The sequence below is a fragment of the Watersipora subatra genome, chromosome 1, assembly GCF_963576615.1.
Source record: "Watersipora subatra chromosome 1, tzWatSuba1.1, whole genome shotgun sequence".
In the NCBI taxonomy this organism is placed as follows: domain Eukaryota; kingdom Metazoa; phylum Bryozoa; class Gymnolaemata; order Cheilostomatida; family Watersiporidae; genus Watersipora; species Watersipora subatra.
In genome coordinates this window covers 39,271,944-39,293,782 of record NC_088708.1, presented here as the reverse complement: position 1 = coordinate 39,293,782, position 21,839 = coordinate 39,271,944, and the positions used below count along the sequence as shown (strand labels likewise).

The 21,839-nt window shown below is 37.7% G+C and overlaps 1 protein-coding gene across 1 annotated transcript in view; it reads right to left on the bottom strand.

Annotated features, from left to right (window-relative positions):
• Positions 1-206: 206 nt before the first annotated feature.
• Positions 207-21,839, bottom strand: part of LOC137398412 (1,4-alpha-glucan-branching enzyme-like) — a 35,482-nt gene continuing 13,849 nt past the window's right edge. The window contains exons 7-17 of the mRNA XM_068084523.1: positions 16,772-16,916; positions 16,269-16,359; positions 15,882-16,091; positions 14,480-14,595; positions 14,198-14,325; positions 13,168-13,266; positions 12,483-12,603; positions 9,909-10,070; positions 5,366-5,550; positions 1,043-1,291; positions 207-495 (exon numbers count right to left, since the gene is read on the bottom strand). Of these exons, the coding sequence (XP_067940624.1) occupies positions 445-495; positions 1,043-1,291; positions 5,366-5,550; positions 9,909-10,070; positions 12,483-12,603; positions 13,168-13,266; positions 14,198-14,325; positions 14,480-14,595; positions 15,882-16,091; positions 16,269-16,359; positions 16,772-16,916 (1,557 nt within the window). The 3' untranslated portion in view covers positions 207-444. The remainder of the gene's footprint in view (positions 496-1,042; positions 1,292-5,365; positions 5,551-9,908; positions 10,071-12,482; positions 12,604-13,167; positions 13,267-14,197; positions 14,326-14,479; positions 14,596-15,881; positions 16,092-16,268; positions 16,360-16,771; positions 16,917-21,839) is intronic.

Below are 21,839 nucleotides of genomic sequence, written 5' to 3'. Positions count from 1 at the left end.
GCTACACTCCCTCCTTTATTTCCATATGCTCTATCCTTTATTAAATGCAAGCACATGTCCTACCTTATTTCGTCTTTCTGATTTGCCCCTTTTGTCACCTTCTAACGTTTGCATACCATTGATACAAGTACTTCAACTTAAATAAAATATCTATCAGACAGAAACTGGTTTAAACCTAACAGTTTGGTAGACGGAATACTTGACCATTTGAGAGAAAGCACCAAGCTGTTATTAGATTAGAGCCATTGTAAATACAAAAATATAAAAGTAAAAAGAAACCATAACAAACCTCAAAAGAAAGCCCAATATCTAGGCATACATATATGGTAGATTAGAAAGCAGCATATCAGAGATTAGAGAATGAGATTGTTTGAATGCAGTATAGTGAGTAGTTAAGACATCGTCATGGGATGCTCCTTAAACCTGCCGACTTGTCTACCAGGGTTAGTTCTCTGCCAGTGCAAATACAAGCGCTGTTCTAGAAGGAAGGTATGCCTGCAATTATTACAGAAATCGCTCTAAAATGAGAATAAATAAACCAATGTATGATAAAGAAAAATACAGAAACACTAAGAAAGAAGAAAAACGAGACATTTGTGAAAGTTGCAAATCTGCCCCAAAGAGTCACAAGATGAACAGATGACCAGAACAAAGATGGCGACAGGCAGACTATGTTTATCAGCGGTACACCCTCTCTTCATGTCGATGTGCGATTTCATGTTTATTTTGAACTTGGTGATACGGAGAATGATTGACTGATCCCTCTAGAGGCTATTGAGAGCTCCTGTTACTTTCACCTCACCTATGGAGCAGAGACCTAGTGAACAAGGTCAAACTTTATCTATTATTCCGGCAAGAATGATCTTTTCGCAGGCTAATTTTTTGCTTATGGCGGAGTATGTCAGAACTTCTTATTGGCCCTTTTTATAATGGATAAGTATATCAATTAGTGCATGAAAAACCTCATATATTTTTTGCTGGACAACACTATATAGATAATACAACAGTTAATATAGGGAGAGGAAAGGTTGCATGAACCTACCATAATAGATGCTGGCCTGTTAGCCCAAGGTTCCTCGTCTGTGAAATACTCAGTAGTATGGTCAAGTCTTGAGTGACCTCCAAACCACTTCTCATCGGAGTCAAGCGCAAGCTTATACTTGCCTGGCTGGTCCACACCCAGCCTATAGCCTGTGAAACTCTGGCAGGGGTGCAGATTGAAAACAAACAACACGCCAGCTCGACTAAATGCAATTACCCGATCAGATCCATGCTTGCAGCTTACATAAGCCTACAAAAGCAAGAGTCGAACTGCTGCCAAGAGCCGGGTAACACAAGGCAGTGAAATACACAGGTTACATGTAGTGAGGCACAAATGTGTAGTATACCCTACAGGATGAATTTATTCGCGGAGTTAAATTTCGCGAAAATTGCCATTTCATGCATATTCGCGGATTAATTTATTCGCGGCTGAAAACTGTCACTCTCTATGAAGAGTTAACTTTATTATGTCTAGCAATAGAGTTAACCCTACGCATGCACACATTGCGTGTTTCGTTTTCTATTTAGCTTACAACTATGGGTCGATTGTGCTAAGCTATAAATTTTTTGCGGTGTTCAGAGGTTTTCATGAATATTCGTAGATTTGGAGGCCTTTGATGAACCAACAATTTGTGGTAAGTAATGAGTTTTTTCAAAACCATTCACTAAATTAGTTGAATTTTACTTTGGTTTTTCGGTAAAATGCAATGTTTATTTTTTCCATCCCTACCGCTTCGTTATTTGTTTTAGTGAGAGAGTGAGAGAGAGAGAGAGAGATCTTTCATCATACGCGGAAGCACAATGACTGAAAGGGTGGTAGATGTCATTCTTAGAAGATCACCAATCATTCAGGGAGGTCTTGAAATTGAGGTAGAAGTGACCACAGCTGCTAACGAGGAGAATATATCTGTTTTAAAAAAGGAACAAAAACGCCTTTACGAGCATAAATCTTTGGCCAACCGGCAGAACTTTGCAATTGTAAGCCACGAGGAGAGTTCTGATGATAACTTCCTTGCCAGTCATGTAGTAGCGAGAGAATCGCCTTTAACATCTACCCAAGACAGTGACAGCGATATAGAGCTGCTATTACCAAAATAACTAGTCAGAGAGCACCATTACACGCTAGTATTCACTTATCAAAAGTACCAGTTTAATTTTATTGCTAGACAACCGCCATATGGACTAAACTGTTTATATTTACTCCATTCATCGTTTGTAAAATTTTATTTGTATTTGAAATATTTTATTTGTACATTCGAATTTGTAATAAATTATAATATATCTATACATGAAATAAAATATATAATTTAATCATGTTTGCTGCAGTGATATCAAGGAGTTGTTGTCGACGAAGGGGTCTAGGTTGACTGGTTGATTCTCTGCCAATATTCCTGCCTTGATGAATACAGACGGTTCCCTACTTACGAACATTCGAGTTACGAACAACGATACATACGAACGTATGTATGTTGTTCGTAACTCGAATAACTTTCGAGTTATTTGTTTGAACTTTGTTTGAACTTTACATACGTATTGTAAAGGGGTTTGCCGGCCTTTACTTGGCACGACCTCTACTAATAAATAAAGAGAAGAGAGTGTGTGTAGTTTCATTCAGCTTTTAATTAGCGAAGGAAATTTCACTAGCCGAGGAGCATACGGCTATCTGCTCTGCTCAAATAAATGAGCGCACTCATTTATATACAATAATATCAACCATTCCGGCAAACGGCAAGAACACCGGCTAACAAGGCGAATAAATAGGACCGCTACCGCGTTGGTATGACAACAATATAAGTGACGATAAGTGATAGTGTTATGACGTTATATCAGATATAACAATAGCATAACGAGTGAAACAACGATATAATAAACGGACAACACATACAAAAAATAAGACAACAACGATAAGTGATAGCATAACGATTAAAACAACAATATAATAAAAAGGACAAAACATAATTATAAGAAATGCAGTGTCATGGCCCGGCGTCCACCAAAGTATTATCTCCATTTTATTAAATATTTTTCTCAGTACAAACCAATACAGGTTACTTATACAAGCCTTAAACATACTTATATAGGCCTTAAACATAAATTATAATACAAAATATAGCACTGAAGCAACTTACGAACAAATTCACCTTACGAACAATCGCTCGGAACGTAACTCGTTCGTAGGTTGGGAACCGTCTGTATTACTAATTGTCTCTAGTTTTCGTAATCAGAGTAGGTTGTTTCATTCTCAATCTGCAGTAAACACAAAAAAGAAAAAATATTAATAAGTGTCAAAGAAGTACAAAAACAATAGCTGAAGTATTTAATGAAAGCGATCAGTTTTTAAACAAAAGAATTAACTAATGCAGTTAATTATGGAAAAACGTATCTGCACTGCAAATCAAATACATACCATGTCCAGATCAGAATCATGATCGTCCTCAACTTCGCTATTAGAGATTGATGGAGTTGATTTCAATGTAAAAAGACTAGGAGAGATTTTTTGCGATGACGAAGCCATGCCGAATAACTTGTACAGTAATACTTCAACTTACGAGTGCTCCAACGTACGAGAAACTTAAGATACGAGCCAGCTTTCTAGCAAGTTTTAGCACTAACATACGAGCCATGTTTGAGATACGAGCACTTGAGTCAGTTGCCAAGTATGCCGGAGGTGTTTTATTAGAACAGCATCACTCTGTATTTTTCAACTGCTCAGGTTATACTGTTGTATCGTGTTTTTTTGTGCACGATTTTCTGTGCAGAATTATGTGAATTAAAAGTACTGTGCGTAGACCGAAAGTTTGCCAGTAAAATGAAAGATAATACAAAGAAAAAGCAAATGATAACAGTCGATATTAAACGGAAAAGTATTGAAAAATATGCGAAATGTGTATGCGTGATTCAGATAGCTCGGCAATATGACAGAAATACATTCATAATTATCAAACAGAAGGATTATATTCAGGGCATTTAGTTCGCAAAAGTACTAGCCATAGTTTCTAAACGGTGCAGCGATCTTCACGACCGCTGATGGCATTGGACAAACAATTGGCCGGTGACAGCGTAACTGAAACGATGCAATGTGAAAAGGCCGGCGCTATCTATCCAAACTGTTTAATAGACATTCGGACAAGTTGGCTAGTGATCGTGTGTTAACCATTTGTGACGACACCTGTGTTCGTCCTAATCGCAACATGTTGCAAGGGCGACAAAGGCAAACGTCCTTAGATAGGTTTATCTTAAAACGGCCGGCTAGTCGTGAAAGCGAAAAAAAGGAAAGATTTCTCGCTAACCGGTGAGAAATTTCAAACTATGAACGCCGAAGAAATTTTAATTACGTTTAGTTGAAAATGAAAGTTTGCTTTTAGGTTTGCTTCTAAGTTTGTCTTTTAACACTTTGATAAAATCTAAATTTATCAAAGTCAACTGTTGTAACGAAGGATAACTTATATCTCCCTCCCTGGCAAATGCGAGTGTTAACTGCTATTGTATGTATTTAATTTTACATTTTAATTAATCACATTTCCTTGCATTATTTTTTATTTGTTGCTTTTTGAAAGCATGTAGTACGTAAGGACAATAGCCAACATGTTCTTTCTGTTACAACATCTTGTTTTGAGTGTTTTATTTGCCTTTTTTTAGAATATGGAAACCAATCAATATATATTTAATTGTTCTATATATAAATTAATTGCACCAACATGCGAGTAAATTGACATACGAGCTCAGTCTCGGAACGCATTAAGCTCGTAAGTTGAAGTATGACTGTAATAAGCTTGCATAATTTTGTAAAGTTTGATGCAATGGCAATAAAACTCGAAGCCCGGCGATGATTTTAAAGAAGTTTTGGAACTCGGCTACATTTAGTACTTCTGCCTAGCAGCTATTTTTGCGATGACGCCATTCTGCATATCTTGTGACAACCTTGAATAATTTTGTAAAGAAATGTGATGCATTGGCAATGGTGTTAGCTCAAAGCCCAGGCAATGATTTTAAAAATGTTTTTAATTTGCGGCTAGTTTTTAATTTGATGCAGTAATTATTCTCCCTTGTGATTAAAAATAGAACTAATTATTAACGGAATTTAATAATTCGCGAAATTGACTGTTCGCGAAATCGTGAATTTTTATAACCAACGAATATTTTCATCCTGTAGGGTATGTTATAGCTGCACATCTACACATTATTCAAGAGTTGAAAAAGAAGCAAAGCAGCCAAAAAGTAGGCATATAAATCTCTAAAGGTGAAATAAAACAAAAAATATTTAAAATAATTTGACGAGTGAAAGTGAATAGGGAGAGAAATGGAAAAAGCCAGCGGGACTGACCTGAGGTGCGGTGAGCCACTTGTACCTCTCCTCCGTCTCATTCATGGCCTTATCAAACCTGTAGAAGAACTTATAGCGCAAAGTGTCGTCACGTATCAGATTCATCTGCCTTCTCGCATAGTGATAACTCTCTCCATTTCCAACTCTAGGAAAATCTAACCATTCTGGGTGGCCAAATTCATTTCCTACAACCAACGAAGATTTCATGACCCCCAAAAGACTAAACGTACAGTGTTTATAGTACATGCATCTGGTGTGTATCCGTGATCCATTCACCAAACTTGTAAATTTTCTAAAAAGCATTCACTGTTGTTAAATGAATAAGTTTTTGGACTATATAGAAAGGATTAAGATAATGGGATTAGCAGTAATTATTGTTTAATGCTATAGATGTAATATGAAGACCGGATTACCACAATGGGATTAGCGGTAACTATTGTTTAGGGCCAATTAGTGGATGTGTCCACAATCATAAAAGTTCAGGTGATTTTTAACTAGCTTTAAGATCTGACCAAGGAGAGACGGAAGAATTTTGTGGGACATTACAGAAAGACCATCAGTAATGTCAAATATGACCTGATGCTATAGAATCGACAACATGGTTGAGCATTTGAACTGTTATATGAAAGCAAATGTAGCCAAGGAAAACGAGTCATGACGAGTCAATACCAGAGATGAGTGATTATTCATCTAGACCAACTTTAATGAAAGATAGCAAAGGAGGTTGGAGTAAAAGTAGCATCATAACTCTGCCGAAACGGCACCAGGTGACAGGAAATTTTAAAACTAGACCACGGAGGTGAAGACTATGAAAAACCAACATCAATCAGAGCTGATCGTTCTCTTGTCAGGATTTCACTTGGAGGCCATGATTAAAAGTCATGAACTCCTCAAATCATAGAGAGAAAGAGCACTAAAGCTCATGTTAATCATTGAGCGACAAATGACAATTGCTGAAGAATGGAAGCTGCAGATCAGATCAAAAGAACATCAGCTCTTTAGTTCTGCCCAGCAGAGGAGAGTTCTCTGCTCAGATGAATCAACATTCCTAACTCACGACCATTATAACAACGACTAGGTATGTTGGCAGTAGCCTTGTAAGGGCATTTCTTTTACAGTGCCTAAGATTGACAGTGAAAAACTTAACTCGGGTTATGGCAAGAGAGTGTTAAGAGTGTGTGAAGATCCTGAATAAGGAAATGTTGAGAAGCACCAACCCATATGGCCAATGCTGGTTCTTGGAGGATGATAAACCATCACACCACTGAGAACATTTGCTGAAGGACTGGTACAATGATCATAGAAATGAATGTCTCAATTAGCCCACCTAAAGCCTATACAGTGCACCATCAGAATACGATGTTAATCCGTTCCAGGGTTGGCATCGTATGGTGCAAAAATTATATGGAGGGGTATAGAAACCATAGTAATTATACAATGCAAACATCTTCTAGTAAAACTCATCAAAATATTATACGAGTATTGCACATATTGAAAATTAGTAACAAAATAGTATATTAAGTACATATATTAGTATATATAGTTACCTCAAGTAACTTTAGTATATTTAATGCATGGGTTTGCAACCTTTGTGGGCATAAGGCCACTTTCAGATGGTAATTTGGTAAAAGGCCACTATCACCTATGTCCTATAACTTTTGACGACCAGTGCAGGCAAAAGAATGTTTACCTTCTTATATCACCATTTTTCAGAATGTCAATGGTCATAGCATGAATTTTCAGATGTTGCTTCACTATTATAAAATTTCAGAAATTTACGGAAAATGGAAAAAACTCAACTTTGTCCAATTATTGCAATGGCTGTATTAAGGTACGGCCACACATGACGATTTTTTCGTTAGTTTCAATCGAAATCACAAAATGAATGAAAAACACAGAATTATCAAACCACAATTAACAGAATTGTGAGAGCTGTGCATATACACAGAAATCGTCAACAAAACGCTTTAAATTAGCTAAACAAATTATTAGCGAGCACGATTCAAGCAGCTTTCGCGATTTATATAGTCTGAGACACATAACGCGACACACAAGAAAAATTCTAATACAATTCGCCATAGTAAATATGATGCAACTGACTCGATTGTGCTAAAGACGGCAACTCTTTTTACAACGGACTTATGCTGCTAAAAAAAACTGTTGTTATTTAAAAAGAAACAATTCGTAGCCAGGGTGCTCGAATGATAAAGAACCAACAAAAGCGCAATCTAGGCAGTTGCATCATATGTACTATGTTGAATTGCACTGGCACCTTTATTTTTTGTCGTAATATCTGTCTTGGACTATTATATTCTATTTTTCGTTCATCTTGTAATTTCAGTTGAAATCAACAGAAAAATCAGAAAGTGTGGTTATACCTTTATTCACCTTTAATGCAAATAAACATGAATTAGTATATATAGCAAGCAAGCATAAGGTATTGTCAGCATGATAACAGCAGTTGATGTTTACACATGCCTCCTTTAATGAGACGCTTGGCATTGAATGTCATCAATGATTTGAGTGTACCGTAGGGTAATGTCTGTAGCAGAGAGGTGAAGAATGTTGTTGAAGTGCTCATCTGTGAGCCTTGTTCGGTATTTATTTTTGACATAATGCAGTTGAGAGAAGAGTTGTTCACACCTGTGTACATGCTTCGGAACATGCTCATGATTCGTGCCGCATAGGCCATCAGTTGTGGGTATTTAGAAGAGGGAAGCATATGATAGGCGTGAGAGAGATCTTGGCCAGGGTTAAACAGCGATGAGATAATTTCTAAGAACAATCACTTCTAGTTGAAGATGAGGTCTTCGACAGTTCGCACCGCTAAGAACAGACAGAGCTCTCTTTTCATATTCCTGAAGTCATAAAATCTGGTTTCAAATTCTTGCTTTAGATCACACACAATATCAGCATACCTTTCCAGCTGTGGTTCAATTGACCGATCACAAAGCGTTGGAAAGCTTTGTACATCACGGTTGTCCTCTCAACTGCGATTCAAAAATTTCAAGCCGACCGTGAAAACCACCAATAGCATGATACATGTCACTAATCAGCTTATTTTCACCTTGCACTTTAGTGTTGAGTTCATTACGGTGCAGCTTCATATCCACAAGAAAGGTAAAATCATCAAAAAATTAAACATCATGAGACGTAAGCAACATTTTCCCTTGCAATCTATTGAATTTTGTCATCTCAGGTTACAGGTTGAAGGCTCAGAGTAATATCTTTTCCTTTGATAATCAGCGTACTTGAGCAAAATATGGAAAATCTTCAAATTCTGATTTAATATCATTAAGAAACTGGCGATGTCTCAACTCTTTCCGTCGTAGATAGATGACACAATCTTTGATAACACTTGCAACATGATAGTTTTATTGCCTTGACAGCAATGTTTTGCTAATGTAGAATGCAGCAAAATTGTAAAGAAGTGGATTAATCGCATATTTCTTGAGCTCCTCCATTAGAAAACTGCCGAACCCATTGACAAGGCCAATCACAGCAGGGGCTTCATCTGTTGCCATGGAACATAATTTGCTGAGATCAAGATTTTTCTGCTTTACTACTTTTCATATTTCGTCAAACACATCCTTTCCTATTGCAGGACCATGCACGTTGCAAAAAACAGCAAATCTTCAGTAATAGTGAGCTTGTTTCCTACTCCACGAATAAACACAGCGAACTGCGACAGAACTATTGCATCTGTCATTTCATCAATTGCAATGGAACATGCTGTGAAACCTTGCAGTTTATATTGTAGCTGTCGCTGCACATCCAGACTCAAAAACTTCAGTTCGACGAGCTACTGTTCGACGGGAGAGGGGTATACCTTTGAAAGTTTTCTTGGTTTTCTCATCAGAGCATATAACATCAGCTGAATTTTCAATACAGTCGATTAACTCCCCATTCATAAATGACTTACCGCACCTGCTGATTCGGTAAACTATATTCATGCTTACTTAAGTGGCCTTGTGGCTGCTCTCAGTAAGAGTCTTCAGCATACTCTGCTGTGTTCTTCTGTTGCTGAGCAGTGTCACAATTCTTGCCTTTTTAGTATCATTAGACATCTGCCATATACTGTTCCAAGCTTAGCGTTGAAATGCGTCTTTGCATTGCTCTTTTCATGGTCTTTATAATGTCTAAACATGACATTGCATATCTGTTCGGCAGTTCTACCATAAGAAATTCATCAGTTCAATCTTTGTTCAATTTACGATTCTCTTCATCTACTGAATGCTTTAATTTCTTTGCGGCACTTGCCATCACTGCACCGTTGGCAAATTTGAACTTAAGATGAAAATTTTGTCGAATTCGTATGGTGAAATAGATTCGTATGTCAAGGTAAAAAACTCATCTAGTTCCACTTCGTAAGGCGAAAAACTCGTATGTCAGGGTAATCGTATCATGAGGGTGCGCTGTGCGTAAACCTATAAAAAATCTTTGGTAGTAGACCAGTAAACATCTTGTGAAATACAAATCAAACACCAAGACAGCGCTGAGTGAAAAAATCAAAGAATGGAATATAAAACACGTATAAACTCACCTATAAAGTTGAGATAGCCTTCACCACCTAAGCTATGAGTCATTAGCCGTATGATCTTATGAAGCGCAAGGCCTCTATCTATCACAGGGGTTAAAGGCTGCACGACAGACATATTGTCATACATCTCCTTGTCCATCAACCAGAATGCAAGTGTTTTATCTCCTAAAAGAAGAGAATGTACAAGACTCAAATGTGATCACATAATTAGTACATTTTCCAACCTACGACATTTTCGTGATGACCGCGATTAACTGTTCATTTTTGAGCTTTTAAGAGCTTGTAATCACATTTCCACATATTTTGCACCTGCAACACAGCAGAGTAAGACATAGTTAACCTTTTGATACCAAATAACTGTAATGCGAATGTTGTTGCAAGTCAACCTTTAAGGTATCTATGCTGAAGCCAATCGTTAGGCAATTGCTTATACATTAAGTACTGAATTTGAAGGGTATTCTGAAATATGGTGCTACATGCAAACATCTAAGGTAACCAAATTTGGTAACAAACATTGAAAATATTATATAACCAAAATTGGTCATACCCTACAGGATGAAAATATTCGTTGGTCATAAAAATTGGCGATTTCGCGAACAGTCAACCCCGCGAATTATTAAATTCCGTGAATAGTTAGTTCTATTTTTAATCACAAGGGAGAATAACTACTGCATCAACTTGAAAAATAGTCGCTAGCCTAGTTTTTAATATAAATACTAAACGTAATTGAATTCCAAAACATTTTTAAAATCATTGCCTGAGCTTTGAGCTAACACCATTGCCAATGCATCACATTTATTTACAAAATTATTCGAGGTTGTCACAAGATATGCAGAAATGCGTCATCGCGAAAATAGCTGCTAGGCAGAAGTACTAAACGTAGCCGAGTTCCAAAACTTCTTTAAAATCATCGCCAGGCTTCGAGCTTTATTGCCATTGCGTCAAACTTTACAAAATTATTCAAGGTTTTCACAAGTTATTCGGCATGGCTTCAGCATCGCAAAAAAGCTCTCCTAGTCTTTTTACATTAAAATCAACTCCATCAATCGCTAATACCGAAGTCGAGGACGATCATGATTCTGATCTGGACATTATGGTATGTATTTGATTTGCAGTGCAGATGCGTTTTTTCATAATCAACTGCATTAGTTAATTCTTTTGTTTAAAAACTGATCGCTTTCATTAAATACTTCAGCAATTGTTTTTGTACTTCCTTAACACTCGTTAATATTTTCTCTTTTTTTGTGTTTACTGCAGATTGAGAATGAAACAACCTACTACGATTACGAAAACTAGAGACAAGTAGTAATATTCATCAAGGCAGGAATATTGGCAGAGAATCAACCAGTCAACCTAGACCCCTTCATCGACAACAACTCCTTGATATCGCTGCAGCAAACATGATCAAATTATATATTTTATTTCATGTATAGATATATTATAATTTATTACAAACTTGAGTGTACACATAAAATATTTCAAATACAAATAAAATTTTACAAACGATGAATGGTAGAAAATATAAACAGTTTAGTCCATACGGCTGTTGTCTAGCAATAAAATTAAACTGGTACTCTTGATATGTGAATACTAGCGTGTAATGGTGCTCTCTGACTAGTTATTTTGGTAATAGCAGCTCTGTCACTGTCTTGGGTAGATGTTGAAGGCGATTCTCTATACTACATGGCTGGTAAGAAAGTTATCATCAGAACTCTCCTCATGGCTTACTATTGCAAAGTTCTGCCGGCTGGCCAAAGATTTGTGCTCGTAAAGGCGTTTTTGTTCCTTTTAAAAAACAGATATATTCTCGTAAGTAGCTACGGTTACTTCAACCTTAATTTCCAGACCTCCCTGAATGATTGGTGATCTTCTAAAAATGACATCTACCACCCTTGCAATCATTGTTCTTCGGTGTATGATGTAAAATCTCTCTCTCACACTAAAACAAATAATGAAGCGGTAGGGATGGAAAAAATAAGTATTGCGTTTAACCGAAGAACCAAAGTAAAATTCAACTAATTTAGTAAATGTGAAAAACTCATTACTTACCACAAGTTGTTGGCTTATCAAAGGCCTCCAAAGCGATGAATATTCGTGAAAACCTCTGGACGCAGCAGAAATTGTTTACCGTAGCTTAGCATGATCGCCTTGCAGTTGTAAGCTAAATATAAACCGGAACACGCGATGTGTGCATGTGTAGGAATAACTCTATTATTAGCCGCAATAGAGTAAACTTTTCCTAGAGAGTGGCAGTTTTCAGCCGCGAATTAATTCATCCGCGAATATGCATGAAAAGACAATTTTCGCGAAATATAACTCTGTGAATAAATTCATCCTGTAGGGTAAATTATGTAATGAATTTTTCTGTGTATTGTCAAAAAGGTCAACCAAAAATGTTTTTCTTTAAAACACCACAAACCGCAACATGGGCTTCAACAGGATATTTGGCATAGACATCACAGGTAGAATATATCTGACAATTAGTGTTACTGCCCAGCACTCTTATGTTCGCTCGCACTCTTCCAGACACCCATGTATTTGCTTCTACTATTAGCAACCATTCAATATCAAACTCACCAACTAAGGCCTGATCATGGCTCTCAGCATAGGCTATGCAGGGTTCAAGGTACCTTCTGTTGGTCAGTGTACTTACAATTGCCTCCAGGTCCCAATCTTCATCCCTCTGCTCCTTCAGCAGCTGAAAGAATATCATCAAGTCAGTCTCACGCATTCCGTTGTATGTGACTAGCACAAGCTGCATCTCCTTTTACATGTATAGCGCCTTGCCTAAGGTACCTATGTGGCCAGCATCATAGCTTAAATACTAAATGGGAACAGACACCATAACCTATACGAAACGTGAAACATCTATACTTTCATACCATACTCTATACTTATTTATACTAAACATCTTTACTTTTATACTATACTCTATACTTATTTATATTAAACATCTATACTTTATACTATACTCTATACTTATTTATACTAAACATCTATACTTTTATACTATACTCTATACTTATTTATACTAAACATCTATACTTTTATACTATACTCTATACTTATTTATACTAAACATCTATACTTCTTAATATTTTGGTTGAGAACAGGGTTTAGAGATTGATGCCAAATGGGGTTTGGCCTTTCCCAGGTCCCAGGGTTTGGCCCAGACTCTGCCACGCCACGATGGTTATATTGTCAAATATTATAAATGCACACATAGCCTCTATTTGAAAGAAATGTTATACATAAGCAAGACCTTGATCCACATGTCCGGTATGGCCATCGCTAATCTATAGTCAAACCCGATTCCTCCTTCAACAATTGGTCGACAAAGTGTGGGCATACCTGACACATCCTACAACATAAGTGAATACTTCCTCTTGTACGATACCCATGTGTTGTTAAAAATTCACTTTCACAACGGCTCATAAAAAAGACTTGAATATTTTTTGAATTGTTTCATATATGCTGTGTTTTATATCACAAGTAGATATAGAACTATATATCACCAGTACATACAGAGTTTTATATCACCAGTACATACAGAGTTTTATGTCACCAGTACATAGAGAGTTTTATATCACAAGTAGATACAGAGTTTTATATCACCAGTACATACAGAGTTTTATATCATCAGTACATACAGAGTGTTATATTACCAGTACATACAGAGTTTTATATCACCAGTACATAGAGAGTTTTATATCACCAGTACATAGAGAGTTTTATATCACCAGTACATAGAGCGGTTTATATCACCAGTACATACAGAGTTTCATATCAACAGTACATACAGAGTTTTATATCACCAGTACATACAGAGTTTTATATCACCAGTACATACAGAGTTTCATATCCCCAGTACATACAGAGTTTTATATCATCTGTTTATATGATCTGTTTTATATGAAAAGCATCTGTTTCGATGCCATTGAATGTGCTTAAAATTATAATTGTATGCACCTACCTTAGAGATTTTCAATAAAGTGTTCTCAACAAGTAAGTGACCTAACTCAAGAAGACCTTCAACAAAGTGTACTTAACAAGTAAGTGACCTACCTCGAGAAGACCTACAACGAAGTGTAATAAAAAACTAAGTGACCTACCTCAAAAAGACCTACAACGAAGTGTACTCAACGACAAAGTGACCTACCTCAAGAAAACCTACAACAAAGTGCGCTCTCTGACTGGGCTACGTTGAAAAATTACAGGTGAGTAAATTATCTTAAAGGCTTACAAGTTGGAGTACGAGTCCTGGAGTGCATTACAGATATATGAAGACTTACCTCAGCAACAGTGATCATGAATGGGTAAATTGAATGAAGCATGTCATTAGCAAGCATCAGGTAGGTAAGGGATTCTGTGTCAGTGTTGAGGCCAAAGTACTCATCATAGTGTCCACTAAAGCCTTGACCTGCCGTTTAGAATGGAAAAGCTGATAGCCAAAACCATTCGCAAAATGTAGAAATTGGATGTGGAGTTGGAATGTTCATCATCAATGTACAGTGGGACAGAGACATGAGACACTAGTATCGGGCTACCCTACAGAGATCTAAAAGCAGACTCACCCAAACCATGGCTGTGATAGAGCATGGAAGTTACACCATCAAACCTGAAGCCATCGAAATGATACTCTTCCACCCACCACTTGAGATTGGAAAGGAGGAAACGTAATACCTCCCAACTATAAAATTGAGCAATTAATGATGCAGTGTAATATAGCTAAATTATCTTAAGGATCAATGTCAACAATTAATGATGCAGTGTAATATAGCTAAATTATCTTAAGGATTGATGTCAACAATTAATGATGCAGTGTACTATAGCTAAATTATCTTAAGGATTGATGTCAACAATTAATGATGCAGTGTACTATAGCTAAATTATCTTAAGGATTGATGTCAACAATTAATGATGCAGTGTAATATAGCTAAATTATCTTAAGGATTGATGTCAACAATTAATGATGCAGTGTAATATAGCTAAATTATCTTAAGGATCGATGTCAACAATTAATGATGCAGTGTAATATAGCTAAATTATCTTAAGGAATGATGTCAACAATTTGTGATGCAGTGTAATATAGCTAAATTATCTTAAGGATTGATGTCAACAATTAATGATGCAGTGTACTATAGCTAAATTATCTTAAGGATTGATGTCAACAATTAATGATGCAGTGTAATATAGCTAAATTATCTTAAGGATTGATGTCAACAATTAATGATGCAGTGTACTACAGCTAAATTATCTTAAGGATTGATGTCAACAATTAATGATGCAGTGTAATATAGCTAAATTATCTTAAGGATTGATGTCAACAATTAAAAATTGAATTTGAAAAATCAAACTAGAAAAGTGAATAAAAACACAGAAAAAGACATAAACATACATAAACAAACACAGAAAAGGACTGCCATTGAATCAAAGATAGTCATTTGGTGACAGCTCGTCTAGAGTAATGGTAAAACTACTCGCTCTTTCTTTATGCTAAATTAGTGTAAGTTTGTTTAAGTATGTTGATCTAAATCAATCATGTGATCTAAATCAATCATGTGTTCTAAATCAATCATATGTTCTAAATCAATCATGTGTTCTAAATCAATCATGTGTTCTAAATCAATCATGTGTTTTAAATCAATCATGTGTTCTAAATCAATCATGTGTTCTAAATCAATCATGTGTTCTAAAGCAATCATGTGTTCTAAATCAATCATGTGTTCTAAATCAATCATGTGTTCTAAATCAATCATGTGTTCTAAATCAATCATGTGTTCTAAATCAATCATGTGTTCTAAATCAATCATGTGTTCTAAATCAATCATGTGATCTAAATCAATCATGTGATCTAAATCAATCATGTGTTCTAAATTAATCATGTGATCTAAATCAATCATGTGTTCTAAATCAATCATGTGATCCAGATATTGACCAGATGACATATCAATATCAATTAAATACATGGCTTACCCGCGATAGTTGAAGAGTCGACTGTCCCAGAGCCTGTGCTCACCTCTTTCACCATCATGAAAGTAACATGTGTTAGAGCCATCAAACTCATTCAGGCCGTCGAGCACATTCTTGGAAGCATGGCTATGCACGACATCTAACAGGACGGTGATGCCGAGCCTGTGGGACTCATCCACTAATTCTTTGAGTTCCTCTGGGGTACCATAGCGACTGTTAAACAAATCAATGGATTTAGTGGTTACTTGTTTGTATATGATGGATGCTATGTGTATACATGGAAACAACAAGCAGTCATGAATTATGAACCAATGGAAAAGGGTGATTGAACATGTCACAATCGATGATAAACATATTGCATACAATTTGTAGCAATTATTTCACTCTAACCTGGAAGCAGCATAGAAGCTGGTAACTTGGTAGCCAAAGGAAGCGTAGTACGCATGTTCCATGATAGCCATCAGCTGTATGGCATTATATCCTGTTAGAAAACAGTTATATACATTCAACTGTATGACACTGAGTTATCAGTATTGATCCCTGTTAGAGAAGAGAGTGATGCACTGATTAACTGTCTAGCCATGTACTAGATTAGAAAACAGTTATTTACCAGCAGTTGATAATAATATTATACAGAACTATATGTACAGAGCTATTCATTAGTATATGCAGACTTGTACCCTACCAGAAGACAAACACCTATCCACATAGTAGTAAAATACACCATAAGTCATACGCGAACAAACTACACCATAATTATTCATGCATGCCTTATATGTAAACCATAGATAAATCCTACCTAAAACAAATATAAAAGGCAAGAGAACGATAAGCAAAACCTACCTACATGTAGATCAAAGATAATAGGCAACATAACGATAGAAAAAGCCTACCTAGATCAGAGATAATAGGTAGCATATTCTTGGTGAAATTGGAATAAGTCGACACTTTGCCTTCTGGCGATGCAATACCGACATGGGCTTCATAAATTCTCAGAGCTGAGGGTTTTTTCGGCCTCTCAGACTTGAAGGAGTATTTCTATAAGATCATAATTGCCATAATTTTCCGGAATATACCTGCTAAAAACGATATGGAACAGTAGGACATAACATGTATATTTAGTACATAATTTCATGCATGAGAATTAATGTTCAAAGGTACTTTTGAACTTTGAAATGTACTCAGAATGATTACACAGTCAGACCTCTACTTGTATTTGGCACCGCACCGGAAGCGATTTCCAGCATGACATTTGAAATTTTTTGAAATATTCTAGTATGATAAGCGAAGGTACGGAAGTCAATTAATTTGAAAACAAAGTGTAGATGTTATAAATATAAAAGTAGACAACTTGGGTCGGTTTAAACATCACCTATTGGCAGTTAAAGTAACTAAGGCCAGATATGTATATCTCCATCTCTGCCTAGGAATCTATGAACATATGCATCACTGAGTCTACATCTCCGCCTCAGAACCTAGGAACCTATGCATTACTGAGTCTACATCTCTGCCTCAGAACCTAGGAACCTATGCATTACTGAGTCTACATCTCTGCCTCAGAACCTAGGAACCTATGCATTACTGAGCCTACATCTCTGCCTCAGAACCTAGGAACCTATGCATTACTGAGTCTACATCTCTGCCTCAGAACCTAGGAACCTATGCATTACTGAGTCTACATCTCTGCCTCAGAACCTAGGAACATATGCATTACTGAGTCTACATCTCTGCCTCAGAACCTAGGAACCTATGCATTACTGAGTCTACATCTCTGCCTCAGAACCTAGGAACATATGCATTACTGAGTCTACATCTCTGCCTCAGAACCTAGGAACCTATGCATTACTGAGCCTACATCTCTGCCTCAGAACCTAGGAACCTATGCATTACTGAGTCTACATCTCTGCCTCAGAACCTAGGAACCTATGCATTACTGAGTCTACATCTCTGCCTCAGAACCTAGGAACATATGCATTACTGAGTCTACATCTCTGCCTCAGAACCTAGGAACATATGCATTACTGAGTCTACATCTCTGCCTCAGAACCTAGGAACCTATGCATCACTGAGTCTACATCTCTGCCTCAGAACCTAGGAACATATGCATTACTGAGTCTACATCTCTGCCTCAGAACCTAGGAACATATGCATTACTGAGTCTACATCTCTGCCTCAGAACCTAGGAACATATGCATTACTGAGTCTACATCTCTGCCTCAGAACCTAGGAACATATGCATTACTGAGTCTACATCTCTGCCTCAGAACCTAGGAACCTATGCATTACTGAGTCTACATCTCTGCCTCAGAACCTAGGAACCTATGCATTACTGAGTCTACATCTCTGCCTCAGAACCTAGGAACATATGCATTACTGAGTCTACATCTCTGCCTCAGAACCTAGGAACATATGCATTACTGAGTCTACATCTCTGCCTCAGAACCTAGGAACCTATGCATCACTGAGTCTACATCTCTGCCTCAGAACCTAGGAACATATGCATTACTGAGTCTACATCTCTGCCTCAGAACCTAGGAACATATGCATTACTGAGTCTACATCTCTGCCTCAGAACCTAGGAACCTATGCATTACTGAGTCTACATCTCTGCCTCAGAACCTAGGAACATATGCATTACTGAGTCTACATCTCTGCCTCCGAACCTAGGAACATATGCATTACTGAGTCTACATCTCTGCCTCAGAACCTAGGAACCTATGCATTACTGAGTCTACATCTCTGCCTCAGAACCTAGGAACCTATGCATCACTGAGTCTACATCTCTGCCTCAGAACCTAGGAACATATGCATTACTGAGTCTACATCTCTGCCTCAGAACCTAGGAACCTATGCATCACTGAGTCTACATCTCTGCCTCAGAACCTAGGAACATATGCATTACTGAGTCTACATCTCTGCCTCAGAACCTAGGAACATATGCATTACTGAGTCTACATCTCTGCCTCAGAACCTAGGAACCTATGCATTACTGAGTCTACATCTCTGCCTCAGAACCTAGGAACATATGCATTACTGAGTCTACATCTCTGCCTCCGAACCTAGGAACATATGCATTACTGAGTCTACATCTCTGCCTCAGAACCTAGGAACCTATGCATTACTGAGTCTACATCTCTGCCTCAGAACCTAGGAACCTATGCATCACTGAGTCTACATCTCTGCCTCAGAACCTAGGAACCTATGCATCACTGAGTCTACATCTCTGCCTCAGAACCTAGGAACCTATGCATCACTGAGTCTACATCTCTGCCTCAGAACCTAGGAACATATGCATTACTGAGTCTACATCTCTGCCTCAGAACCTATGAACCTATGCATTACTGAGTCTACATCTCTGCCTCAGAACCTAGGAACCTATGCATCACTGAGTCTACATCTCTGCCTCAGAACCTAGGAACATATGCATTACTGAGTCTACATCTCTGCCTCAGAACCTAGGAACATATGCATTACTGAGTCTACATCTCTGCCTCAGAACCTAGGAACATATGCATTACTGAGTCTACATCTCTGCCTCAGAACCTAGGAACCTATGCATCACTGAGTCTACATCTCTGCCTCAGAACCTAGGAACATATGCATTACTGAGTCTACATCTCTGCCTCAGAACCTAGGAACCTATGCATCACTGAGTCTACATCTCTGCCTCAGAACCTAGGAACATATGCATTACTGAGTCTACATCTCTGCCTCAGAACCTATGAACCTATGCATTACTGAGTCTACATCTCTACCTCAGAACCTAGGAACCTATGCATTACTGAGTCTACATCTCTGCCTCAGAACCTATGAACCTATGAACCTATGCATCACTGAGTCTACATCTCTGCCTCAGAACCTAGGAACATATGCATTACTGAGTCTACATCTCTGCCTCAGAACCTAGGAACCTATGCATCACTGAGTCTACATCTCTGCCTCAGAACCTAGGAACATATGCATTACTGAGTCTACATCTCTGCCTCAGAACCTAGGAACCTATGCATTACTGAGTCTACATCTCTGCCTCAGAACCTAGGAACATATGCATTACTGAGTCTACATCTCTGCCTCAGAACCTAGGAACATATGCATTACTGAGTCTACATCTCTGCCTCAGAACCTAGGAACCTATGCATTACTGAGTCTACATCTCTGCCTCAGAACCTAGGAACATATGCATTACTGAGTCTACATCTCTGCCTCAGAACCTAGGAACCTATGCATTACTGAGTCTACATCTCTGCCTTAGAACCTAGGAACCTATGCATCACTGAGCCTACATCTCTGCCTCAGAACCTAGGAACCTATGCATTACTGAGTCTACATCTCTGCCTCAGAACCTAGGAACCTATGCATTACTGAGTCTACATCTCTGCCTCAGAACCTAGGAACATATGCATCACTGAGTCTACATCTCTGCCTCAGAACCTAGGAACCTATGCATTACTGAGTCTACATCTCTGCCTCAGAACCTAGGAACCTATGCATTACTGAGTCTACATCTCTGCCTCAGAACCTAGGAACATATGCATTACTGAGTCTACATCTCTGCCTCAGAACCTAGGAACATATGCATTACTGAGTCTACATCTCTGCCTCAGAACCTAGGAACCTATGCATCACTGAGTCTACATCTCTGCCTCAGAACCTAGGAACCTATGCATTACTGAGTCTACATCTCTGCCTCAGAACCTAGGAACCTATGCATTACTGAGCCTACATCTCTGCCTCAGAACCTAGGAACATATGCATTACTGAGTCTACATCTCTGCCTCAGAACCTAGGAACCTATGCATTACTGAGTCTACATCTCTGCCTCAGAACCTAGGAACCTATGCATTACTGAGTCTACATCTCTGCCTCAGAACCTAGGAACCTATGCATTACTGAGTCTACATCTCTGCCTCAGAACCTAGGAACCTATGCATCACTGAGTCTACATCTCTGCCTTAGAACCTAGGAACCTATGCATTACTGAGTCTACATCTCTGCCTCAGAACCTAGGAACCTATGCATTACTGAGTCTACATCTCTGCCTCAGAACCTAGGAACCTATGCATCACTGAGTCTACATCTCTGCCTCAGAACCTAGGAACCTATGCATCACTGAGTCTACATCTCTGCCTTAGAACCTAGGAATCTATGCATTACTGAGTCTACATCTCTGCCTCAGAACCTAGGAACCTATGCATCACTGAGTCTACATCTCTGCCTTAGAACCTAGGAACCTATGCATTACTGAGCCTACATTTTTGCCTCAGAACCTATGCATCACTGAGTCTACATCTCTGCCTCAGAACTTAGGAACCTATGCATCACTGAGCCTACATCTCAGTCGCATGTCTCTATCGTAAAGTTATAGTTTTTAAGATATGGATGGTCAAGAGTTTCACTCTGATATATGTGTTAGTCAACTTCTACAAACTAGAAATTCCACTGTCATACAGCCCACGACCAAAGTAATATTGGAAAAAAGAAAGGGTACTGGTGGTAGAGAAATGCAATATTAGCAGTCAAATAGGATAACTGCAATGGTAGCTGTAATGTACTGGGTGTGGGTGTTATTATATACAACAAATAGCAATAATGAAAAAAAAGATTATATGTTTATATCTCTCCTCCTGCAAAAAGAGAAATGCAATATCGGCCAATATTAGAAGTAAAATGCACTGATATAGATTTTTAGAAAATCTGTACTACGTAGCCATTGTTCTGTAGTCATCCAAACCTATAATTAATTATTGTAATAATCTCATTAGAACCGTTAGAAAAAATATCATCGTCTTTCCCTTTAGGCTAGTTACACTGCGTTAGATTTTTAGAAAATCTGTACTACGTAGTCATTGTTCTGTAGTCATCCAAACTTATAAATAATTATTGTAATAATCTCATAAGAACTGTTAAAAAATATCATCGTCATTCCATTTACTTATACTTCCTTGGACATCAGTTAGAATA